Source organism: Aquarana catesbeiana, linkage group LG01 (genome assembly GCF_042186555.1).
Source record: "Aquarana catesbeiana isolate 2022-GZ linkage group LG01, ASM4218655v1, whole genome shotgun sequence".
Classification (NCBI taxonomy): Eukaryota; Metazoa; Chordata; class Amphibia; order Anura; family Ranidae; genus Aquarana; species Aquarana catesbeiana.
In genome coordinates, this window is record NC_133324.1 from 314306207 (window position 1) to 314318526 (window position 12320).

The 12320-nt window shown below is 43.1% G+C and overlaps 1 protein-coding gene across 1 annotated transcript in view; it reads left to right on the forward strand.

Annotated features, from left to right (window-relative positions):
- The window catches only part of LOC141144152 (sodium-dependent serotonin transporter-like), a gene marked incomplete in the record, with an annotated part of 151264 nt that overhangs the window by 84229 nt on the left and 54715 nt on the right, over window positions 1-12320 (forward strand). Inside the window, 2 exon segments of the mRNA XM_073629563.1 lie at window positions 2076-2179; window positions 4065-4192. Coding sequence (XP_073485664.1) covers window positions 2076-2179; window positions 4065-4192 — 232 coding nt within the window.

Below are 12320 nucleotides of genomic sequence, written 5' to 3' on the forward strand. Positions count from 1 at the left end.
ACTTCTAAACTTCACCGAACTGCAAACTTCTAAACTTCACTGAACCACAAACTTCTAAACTTCACCGAACTGCGAACAGGGAGGGTGCGGATCAAACTCACATTCAGCCCAAACCTGAAGCTCATCCCTATATGTTACAGTGGTCCTGACATTTTAGAGTCCCTCATCCAGTCTGCTGCCTGTGTGTTAGGAGTGGCCTCCTGGGCATTATATGCTACACAGAACAGAAAAAAAAGCTAAAGTTCTCTAAAATGAACAATAATGGACATCTAAAATGGAGAAGTGAAAGACTATATGTCATGAATCTGCAGTAATGTTTCATGTCCTGTCTGTCTGCTTACCTCTCTGCTTGTGTTCAGCTTAGAGACCGTGCACCTCTCACCTGTGCGCTTAAGTAATTTTCCCTCAGCGTGGCTCCACCCCAGCCTCTAACAGGGAACACTATTTAACACCGTGCACTGCAAGTCAGCGCTGCCGATCAATATTAGTGTGTTAGGCTTCCTGTGTGGTTCTTTGCGTGTGCTCTACATCTGATTCTGTTTACCGACCTTGGCTTGTTCTTTGACTATCCCTGTCTGCCTGATACCCTGACCCTGGTGTGTTCTCCTGTCTATCCCTGTCTGCTCGTTGCCCCGACCATTTGCTTATCTCCTGACTATCCCTTGTTGTCCTGGACTGCTACTTCCGCTCTGTCCATCCGAGCCGGTCCTTGAGCCTGAGCTACGTGACTCTGGGGGCCGCGACCTGGAGTCACCTGCAGCCAAACCCATCCTCACCTCTAGAGGCTCTGGTGAACACCTGCTGGCTCTTAGACTCTGCACCCCCTGGGGAATCATATGCTCTAGCTCCCAGTGGGATCCGTGTTGGTGCTCCAGTGGACCTGCTTCCTGTACCACCCAGAGCTCCATCCACAACAGTCAGCTGTAGGTTCCACTACCTTAGCGGTGCACTCCTGACCACAATGGTCTGCATCTGTCACCTGGCCTTAGGTAACCTGACATGTAGGCCTAAATATCAGCTTTGAGCAGTCGATTGCTAGCTTTTCTTGCTGGCACGTCTCTGCTCCGATTTATACTTCCTACTTCTTCAGGATCGTCAGCCATAGATCTTCCTGCATTTCAGGGTTTTCTCTCTAGTGTTCTCTTGCATGTACCTGTGTTCTACTTATGCCATAAGCAGTCCTGTTTACTCACATGCAAATGGAAAAGCATGACCACACGTTAGCAGGTGTTGGCCTACTGCCTGATTAATCAAGCTTCCTTTCTGAAGGCAATTTGTTCCATTCTCAAATTCCCTTTCATACAGCATGTTACCTTGTGGCCACAATTTACAGTTACTGTGTTTCATTTGCTGATGTGTCCTGGCCTCTGTCCTCACTCTTCACCAGTAGTCTTCTTTAGCCCTTCCAGTTGCTGGTTGTCACCTTTGGAATGAGTAACACACAAATGCAATATCACCATTGGGACTCTGATACTTCCAGAGCCTGAGCCACAGAAAGACAGTTTCCTGCTGGTGCCCATAAACCAGTTGAGATCCTCAACCTTTATTCAGAATCCTTACAAGAAAATGTGTGTAGCTCAAATTCTTAAATTCCAATACAGCCTTATTATTTTTATAAAATCCATATTTATATCCATATTTAGCACATACTATACCAGCATGTCATAGGCTGTAAAATGCAGTGTGTATTTATGGATGAATACAAGATGCAATTGCTTGAAAAATACCAGGATTTCTTAAACCATATTGCTTCCACATATACGCCAAAAATTAACCTACTACTATCACGTACATGCAATGCACTGTACAATTCAGTTTAATTTACAGGTACTTGGATTCTTCAGATCTGGCTCTTATTGTAGCCTGTTCTCAGATACTCATTTAACTTTAAAGTGCAATATTTATTGAATAACCCCTTTTTACACATGCTTAATTTTGGATGTGGTGTTATCACAAATAAAAATAGAATTCCATACCTTGTAATCTAGGGGTGTACTCCAAGTTCATTGCTGATTCCACTGTAAGAAAAAAAAAATCTTTCTTTTTTAGAAATTAATGCAGCTCTTCTTTTACAGGTCTGGGTGGATGCCGCAGCCCAGATATTCTTCTCTCTAGGACCAGGATTTGGGGTACTTCTAGCACTTGCAAGCTACAATCCATTTGATAACAACTGTTACAGGTATACATGTTTTAAATATAAACTGACATTAAATGTATAACAAGTCAAATGCGCCTAGTTCAATCTGTCCAAGTCTAATTACAAGATTGGGATTCTTACCAGTATATATAGGCAAATTAAGATTTCCAAAATTACAATGTAAACATGCTCTGTAAATACTTACTACAATAGCTAACTGGTATCAGTATTCTACTGTGCCTTGATGTTGACACTGAAAACTTTGTGAGATAAGTTTGGGTACAAAAAACTTTCAGTCAGGCAAGGAATATTCTGGCTCATGATATCACATGCAGTAAAGATATTTGTTTTAAAGGATAACTAAACTCATGTGGCAGCTGCATTAGTTTCAGGCTAAGAACATTTTCAGCTAGTACAGAGAATACCAATTACAGTGTCTTTAGTACTTCCTGTGAGCTCAGCTGGAAGCAATAAACAATTTTAACAGTATAGGTAATTCATTGGTTCAGAATGGCAATAGCATGCATACACCGCAGAATGATACAAGGCAAAGTAAGAAAGCTGCACAATCAGGCCTTCTTCACAGCAATGTCTGTCTTCAACCAGGGTAATTTGTGGCTGAAAAACACAGGGGTTGATTTACCAAGTGCAAATAGACTGTGCACTTTGTAAGTGCAGTTGCACTCATTTTCCCCAGAGCTTAGTGAACGTGGTGAAGATCTACTGATTTCCATCATCCAATCATGTGCAAGCAAAAATGTTGCAGCATCTATCACAGTAAGGTCCAGGGTAGCTCTGGTAACATAGACAAATAGCTAGAAGTATCCAAGGACAAAGGCCCACCCTGCTGGAAATGTAGTACTCTTGTAGCAATCAAGTAGAGGCTACTCACAGTAGTTGGATGTTTCGGAGAAGCTGCCTGCTGTTAGGTCTCGGACTAGCTGTCCACATGCCAGTTCTGACAGTGGAGGGCCTCTCAGCTGGCTGCAGATCATTCACTCAGCCCAGGTGTAGCTTCTCTAAACATTTGATGGAGGGAAGCTAAGGAATGTATCTTCTCTGGGTGTTTCCAGTGGTGAGTAAATGGGAACTCGACTACACAATCTTATCTTCCTTCTGTGAGATACTAATCTCTGTACCCTCATTTAATAGGGATGAACAAAGGGTTGGCTATTTGAAGTAGAGCCTAGGTGGCAACATAGCTGGAGTAAGCATAGCTGCTCTTGAACAGGATGTACTGTATATTATACACATGATTACTAGGTAAAATAAAGGGAAAAAATAAAACAAATGCACCTCATCTAAAGATTAGTAGGATGCAAAATGCTACATTTTTAGTTTTGAGTTGAAATACAAGCCTGTATATAAATACCCTTGATACTTCCCAGGGCTTTACTGTGCATGCAGTGAAATCAACCTGCACAGTATTTTAAAAAAAAACACAGGTTCCATTATTTTTTACTTCATGCATTTTTAACTGTATGCAGACAGTGCACTATTATGCATCCGTGGGGTTTTTGGAAAATAAACAGGCCCTCTGGAATTTTTAACTTATGCAGACACATTATGGTTACTAACATATACAACTAAAACATGCAGACAGGTATGGGGAAATATAAAATCTGCTGCTGTTTTTAATGTTCTTTAAATTTTCGACTTGTAGCAACATCTTAAGGTGCAATGCAATTCCATCAAGCAGTGAGCTCATATAGCTCATATTAGCAATAAGAAATAATCCTTTCCTGCAGGAAGGTGACTTGAAAAAAAATTTTTTTTTGGAAAGTCCGCTAAGCCCAATCAAAGTGTATAACCAGAGATTATATAAATTTACTGGTGATTTAGTTGCTAGGTTTATCTGGAAACAAAAATTCTGAAATGTAATTTAATTTACCACATTCTAAGTAAATGTCCGTTTTGCTTCTTCCAGAGATGCCATTATCACCAGTGTGGTGAACTGTTTGACCAGCTTCCTGTCTGGTTTTGTGATTTTTACCGTATTAGGTTATATGGCAGAAATGCGGGATGTTGAAGTGGAAGATGTTGCAAAAGATAAAGGTGGGCAAAGCCATTTCTCCATTGAAATTGTCTTATATTGAGTGTTAGGGCTTGTTTACACGTGTGGCAGTCTCTGAAAAGCGATCAGCAGTGGATTGCTTTTCAGAGAGTTTTACAGGAGCAGCTGACAGGCTAAGTGGTTAGCACTTCTGCCTAGCAGCACTAGAGTCGTCAGTTGGAATCCCAACCACGACACTACCTACCTGGAGTTTGCATAGTTTCCCTGTGCCTGCATGGGTTTCCTCCCACATTCCAAAGACATGCTGGTAGATGAATTGGCTCCTGCCTAAATTGGCCCTAGCATGTGTACATATGAATGTGAGTTAGGGAAACTTGGACTGTAATATAAGTACCTGTAATATTAATGGGAGTAGCATGCCATTCACTTAAATAGGTGATATTAGGCAGTGGTATTTCTGATAAAATATGAGTGTTTTCTATTTAATTTTGTGCTCCTCCTGCTAAGTACAGAAGTGTTGAGCTATGAAAGAAAGCTCATTGCAAAAAAAATCTGTGGTCAGGCCCAAACGTTCGTTTGGGCCTGACTGCAGGATTTGGTGAGAGGGCACTTGCCTATTTGCAGGAAACAAGGACACTGCACACAGAGTTGTTTCACTTTGCCCATCTGGCTTTATGAACACTGTATACAGACATCAATGCACTTGGTCACTTTGCTGACACCTGTAGTGCCACAGGACACAAGGCCATTTAGATACAGAGACACTGTATACAGACGACATTGTCCTTTCACCTTGCTGAGTCGGAACCTGCATTCTTTGCTTGATAATCTGGGCCAGTTGTATTAGATGGCCCTGCTATTCAGGAGTTTAAGTGCACCAACGAGAGTGGCTAGCTGAAGATATAAAGCTTCATCCTTCTTCAAAGGGACTGAAGTTACTGGTGCCTTACGGGCACACACACACACACACATAGGTCCAGGGCTCTGTATATGTAGTAGGTGTGTGGGGTAGTTTATCTGGGAAGCGATATAGAGAGACACCAGAGGGGAAACCAGGAATTTGCTGCTCACCCCTTGAAAGTTATAAGCAAGAGAGAGGTTCCCCCAAAATGGGGTTTTTAGGCAGCACAGTGATAAAGGAAATCAAATTCAGTATCAAAAATATAACAAATTTATTAAAGTATACCATAAAAGTTAAAACAATGAGCTCCAGTGGGGGGCATTTAAGATAAAATTACATTACATATTAATAGGCTGAACATATATTGGCAGACATATATTCACAATAACACTCGGTAGCATGAATATTTGAACCTGACGCGTTTCAACCACTGTACTTGGGGTCTTCTTCAGAGGATTGGTCTGCTGAAAAATATACATAGATGAAATTGATACATGTAAATAAATTACATTAGTATAATGGTAGTTACATTCACCATGTAGAATATGGATACAATAGTAATAATTTACCCAGTAATATATGTTCGGCAGAAAGGAGAACAAGGCCTCCCATATGGAGATCCCTAGGAACGACTATCCTCCTGTCCCCCCCAGGAGAAGGACACCGGGCACCCCTACCGCCAACCGCGGTTCAGGCCGGGGTAGTGAAAGCAGCGACGTGGCTTGCGAGAGGTCACACTCTTGGATACCACCCACCAGACTAACAAAAACAACCAGGGAGCACAGAGGGTTACACCTGTGAGGGTAATCAAAAAGTTCCTCATAATAAACTCAGTCATTTACATGGTACTGATTATATGTCCAAGAAGGGACAAGAAAACAGAAATTATATATATATATATGAAATTTTCCAGAGGCAGTATAAGGTATGGGCAGCACCTCAGTGTGTGCTCAATGTGATGACGATCCGTATGAAAACGTGATATATAAGAAGACCAAAGTGGAGTGAAAGGATGAAAAATAGGTAATGGCTGGTGAGGACTGAGTGTAGGAATATGGTGAAAGGAAGTGAATGCACCGAAATTGCTGGGAGAAAAGATGTGAAAAAAAGGGAGGGGAAAAGGGGAGAGAAAATGGGAAGGGGAGGGGGGGGGGGAAAGGGAGGGGAAGGGGGGGGGTTTGGGGTGTTTTGGGGTAAAAAGGGGAAGAAAGAGAGGTTGCACAAAAAGTTAAAAATGAATTAATTACCTCAAGGGGTACTAAAGGACACGTGTTTAGGCACTGTGTTGCCCCATATACAAGACTGGTGCCTGTTAACCAAACCCGAGATTGGTCATAGGGTATAGCGGGCTCGGTGGATTGGTATCCCACACTGAGTCCACCAGTCTGAAAAATAGGTAAACATCAAAGTGTAAGTTGTAGATAACGAATGGTGGCCAAGTCATTGTACAACAAGGCCACTATGGATAAACGGGGGTCAATGCAGAATCAAATAATGTTCGCATGAGCCCCCATTATATAGGACAAAAAGTAGTGCCTAGACAAGGACCAAATACAGAGTAATAGAAGTGATACTTACTTGGTGTAAATTGAAAAGTGCCTGCTGTTCACCAGGGAGAAAGAGAGACTGAGGGTGTGCTGCGAGTATACCTCTTATATACTGCCTACTGGGGGTGTGTACTCACTTATGATCAATCCAGGTGTGTGCGCCATCCCTGATTGTTCTGCGGTGGGCGGCGTGACCGCCATATAGGCAGTCGAGCGTGGCTTCCCCGGCGTTCCGGAAGAGCATAGCTCCGGCTCAGCGTCACTCTCGTCGGAATCTCGCAATGCCGATGACGTCACGCCGCACGCGCGGGGCCCCGCGCATGCGCAGTGGCGAGCGGCATCCGAGAGTGTTCCGGAATGCCGCCGGCAAGGAGGAAGTGATCCCCAATGCAGCGCCCGTGGCCATCCGGGCATCCAATGGGGAAACATGGGGGGAGGAGCCACCTATAGGGGCCGGCTCATTCCCCCCCCACCTTGCCGGGAAGCCAGATCGCAGATCACCCCCGATCCTGAGATGGGGGCGGAGACAGCACCGCAGGACTCCCTCAATCAGGAGGGGAGGGGGGGGGCAGTTCCAAGTGGAAAAGAGTATACAAAAAACGATTGAAAAATTGTACATAACATATATCTGTTGATTCATAGCAATGTCATTCATACTAACATTGGCATGTATATCTATACGTAAGGAGCATCAGTACAGGAGGAAAACTTCAAATGCATATGTTGGCATCTACATAACATCCCGATAAGGGAAAAAGTGATAATGGATAAGTGGGGTATATGAATTGATAACACATACTAATATAATAGAATATCCAATTATTAAGAGAGATAACCGGGGAATAGGAAGCATAAGAAAAAAGAACCAACAAGAATAAAGTAAAGTAAAATGAAATGAAATAAAATAAAATAAAATAAAATAAAATAAAACAAAGCAAAATAAAATAAAACAGAACAATAAAGGGCAGGGCTTATTGTCACCAATTTTTGTGAGCTATATATAGTTTCATTGGAAACTAACTATTGTGTTTTTCCAGAAACGAAACCCTTTAAAAAGGGGGCAAATGAGATAGCCTCATTGAGTCCTGGGAACGAGGTGGAATTGAGCATAAAGATCCACCTCTGTTCGCGTTGCAACAAAGTTTTGTTCCAATCGCCGCCTCGAACGGGTATATGGACTCGATCGAGTGCGGCGAAGGATACCTTAGGCATTATAGAGTTGTGGATTTCCATTACATGGCGTCCAAGGGGTAAATATGGATTACTAATTTGCATATGGTAGATGTGTTTTGATATCCGCTGATGGAATTCTTGCTTGGTCTTGCCCACATAATGCGCTCCACATTCGCAGGACATAAGGTATACCACCCCTCTTGTTTGGCAATTGGTAAAATGCCTGGGTTTAAAAATTGACCCATTTGGAAGATGAAAGACCTTTTCACGTCTAATATATTGGCAATACGAGCAGTGCCCACAGGGAAAAGATCCCAGAACAGAACAGTGTTTCCGTCTTTTTTGTGCGTTTTTGAACTCACTCTGAACCAGTTTATCTTTCAATGATGTAGCTCGTCTGTAAGTAATGGAGGGGGTATTTGAAATGAACCTACTGACTTTCGGGTCATCTAAGAGTATAGACCAGTGTTTACGGATGACGTTATTTATCTCGTTGTGCTGTTTCGAGAAGCGTAAAATCACCCTGGTGGTGGCCATGTCCTGGTCATGTCTCACTCTCTCTTTGAACAGCAGTGTATGTCTTGGCTGTGTGACCACTCTATTGTATGCCTTACGTAGGCATGAGCGGCTATAGCCTCGCGCTAAGAGCCTCGTTTGTAGTTTTTGTGCTTCTTGTTTGAAGGATACCTCGTCGGAGCAATTCCTACGGACACGTAGATACTGTCCATAGGGGATCGAGTTTTTTAGACGAGTAGGATGAAAGCTATCCGCGTGAAGGATGGTATTTCCTGCGGTGCTTTTTCGAAAAAGTGTACTAGAGATTGTATCCTCAGAGGTACGTCTCAGCTGTACATCCAAGAATGCAATCTGGTTACGATCGTAGGACATAGTAAATTTTAAATTAAATTCGTTTTCATTGATTTGGTCAAAAAACTTTAGTAATAACTCTTCAGGGCCGTCCCAGATGAGGAGGACATCATCAATGTACCGTCGCCACATATATATGTGGCTCCTGTACCTGGCAATGTCCTCCCCATCATCGAGCACTTTCTCCCACTCCCCCAGGTACAGATTGGCGTAAGCCGGGGCACAACAAGTGCCCATGGCCACGCCCTGCACCTGGAGGTAGTGGGAGTTATCAAAGATGAAAAAATTGTGATTGAGGATGTACTTGAGTCCGTTGATGATGAACTCGTTAACTGCCCCATCATATTTCGGATGTCTCGACAGGAGTGCCCGTATAGCCTTGATCCCCTTGTAATGGGGTATCGAGCTATACAGGGCTTCGACGTCAATGGTCACAAGGATGGAATTGGGTGGAAGTGATATTCCCTGAATGAGTTGAAGTAGGTGCATTGTGTCCTTCACAAACGAGGGCATACAGATGACGAAAGGTTGCAAGAGCGAATCGATCACTTTACTGAGGTTTTCTGAAATCCCCCCATTGCCGGAGACAATTGGTCGTCCGGGGGGTTTTGTTCGACTTTTATGGATTTTGGGCAAACTATAAAAAGTGGCCATACGTGGGTGTTTTACTCGGATAAATTCGTATTGGTCTCTGGTGATAGCTCCTTTATCAAGAGCAGACTGAATTAAATCATAAAATTGGGTATAGGATTTTTGTATGATTTTAGTTGGGATAATTTTATACCATTCACCATTGTCCAGAATATCTAGACACATGCGTACGTAGTCCTGATTGTCCATCAGGACCACGTTACCTCCTTTATCAGATGGTTTTATTGTGATCTCAACATTGTTACACAGAGAGTCGATAGCCATCGATTCCTCTATTGTGAGATTTTGAGGTAGTGTTTTTTTATTTTGATGTGAAAGTTTGGCAATGTCTCTAAGTGTTTGTTTAACAAAGATCTCTATGCTGGGATTCAGACTGAGTGACGGAAATTTTCCAGACGGTTTTTTAAAATTGGTTAGCGGATTCAGAGTGGGTTCATTCGCACCTTCAAGGAGGGTTTCCAGATCGATTTGGTCTATAAGGTCTATGGTATTGTTCTCTTGAAACAAGAGGGTCAAATCGCGTAGAGCTTTTAGCTCCTTTATGCTGAAGTTGTCCCCTTGGGTCATATCCGTATCAATGTCGTTTTTTGCATGAAGACTCCTCAAAAGTAGCCGACGTGCAAATAATTGCAAATCAGTTACAACTTCGAATAAATCGAAGTTCCCTTGTGGACAAAAAGTGAGCCCACGTGACAATACATTAGCTTCGGCTGGGGATAAAGGGTGTGATGATAAATTAATCACACTGAGGGATTCTGTTGGATCCGCATAACATACGAGTCCAGATTCCCCGCTCCCCTGTTTGATTGGGACGGAGAGAGTCCCCATGTTTGGTTTAAAGGGGTCTGTGATCCAAATTTTGGACATCCTGATGGTGGATTTACAGGCATTTTATTTCCTACTGGGTTAGATGGAATTATAGTTTCATTGGTGGCCGAATTTGATGTATCAGATTTAGGTATTGTGGGCCTCGCCTCATTGGTATGGAGTTCCGAAACGGTCTCCGAAGCGGTCTCTATAGTCCGCTTCTTTCTATCTTGTTCTGGAGAACCCTTATTGTTACGACTTCTTTTGAATTTGCCCCGCTCTTTGGGTATTTTTTGATTCTGGCTAGAGTCAAGATCTTTTTTAGGCTTTAGTGTGCTCTTCGGATGTTTAGGTTGTTGGTGTGGTGTGTATTGTTTGTTTTTCTGATAATTAGATTGGGAGTTGTTAGTCCATTTGTATGCTCGTCCTTCAGAGAAGGCGGCATGATCCCTCCAAAATTTGGACTCTTTTTTCTGTAATACGTTCCTATTGTAGGACGACAGGTCATTCCGAAGTTTGGCTTGTAGTTCCAGGTATAGGGCGTGTTGCGTGAATGGTCTCAAGGATGTTTCTATATTGTCAATTTCTACATCCAATGTTACCATTTGTTTGTTATATTCCTTAGTGAGGATGGTCATCATCTCTTGGGAACAGGCATTCAGACCAAGACCAAGCAAGAATTCCATCAGCGGATATCAAAACACATCTACCATATGCAAATTAGTAATCCATATTTACCCCTTGGACGCCATGTAATGGAAATCCACAACTCTATAATGCCTAAGGTATCCTTCGCCGCACTCGATCGAGTCCATATACCCGTTCGAGGCGGCGATTGGAACAAAACTTTGTTGCAACGCGAACAGAGGTGGATCTTTATGCTCAATTCCACCTCGTTCCCAGGACTCAATGAGGCTATCTCATTTGCCCCCTTTTTAAAGGGTTTCGTTTCTGGAAAAACACAATAGTTAGTTTCCAATGAAACTATATATAGCTCACAAAAATTGGTGACAATAAGCCCTGCCCTTTATTGTTCTGTTTTATTTTATTTTGCTTTGTTTTATTTTATTTTATTTTATTTTATTTCATTTTACTTTACTTTATTCTTGTTGGTTCTTTTTTCTTATGCTTCCTATTCCCCGGTTATCTCTCTTAATAATTGGATATTCTATTATATTAGTATGTGTTATCAATTCATATACCCCACTTATCCATTATCACTTTTTCCCTTATCGGGATGTTATGTAGATGCCAACATATGCATTTGAAGTTTTCCTCCTGTACTGATGCTCCTTACGTATAGATATACATGCCAATGTTAGTATGAATGACATTGCTATGAATCAACAGATATATGTTATGTACAATTTTTCAATCGTTTTTTGTATACTCTTTTCCACTTGGAACTGCCCCCCCCCTCCCCTCCTGATTGAGGGAGTCCTGCGGTGCTGTCTCCGCCCCCATCTCAGGATCGGGGGTGATCTGCGATCTGGCTTCCCAGCAAGGTGGGGGGGGAATGAGCCGGCCCCTATAGGTGGCTCCTCCCCCCCATGTTTCCCCATTGGATGCCCGGATGGCCACCGGGCGCTGCATTGGGGATCACTTCCTCCTTGCCGGCGGCATTCCGGAACACTCTCGGATGCCGCTCGCCACTGCGCATGCGCGGGGCCCCGCGCGTGCGGCGTGACGTCATCGGCATCGCGAGATTCCGACGAGAGTGACGCTGAGCCGGAGCTATGCTCTTCCGGAACGCCGGGGAAGCCACGCTCGACTGCCTATATGGCGGTCACGCCGCCCACCGCAGAACAATCAGGGATGACGCACACACCTGGATTGATCATAAGTGAGTACACACCCCCAGTAGGCAGTATATAAGAGGTATACTCGCAGCACACCCTCAGTCTCTCTTTCTCCCTGGTGAACAGCAGGCACTTTTCAATTTACACCAAGTAAGTATCACTTCTATTACTCTGTATTTGGTCCTTGTCTAGGCACTACTTTTTGTCCTATATAATGGGGGCTCATGCGAACATTATTTGATTCTGCATTGACCCCCGTTTATCCATAGTGGCCTTGTTGTACAATGACTTGGCCACCATTCGTTATCTACAACTTACACTTTGATGTTTACCTATTTTTCAGACTGGTGGACTCAGTGTGGGATACCAATCCACCGAGCCCGCTATACCCTATGACCAATCTCGGGTTTGGTTAACAGGCACC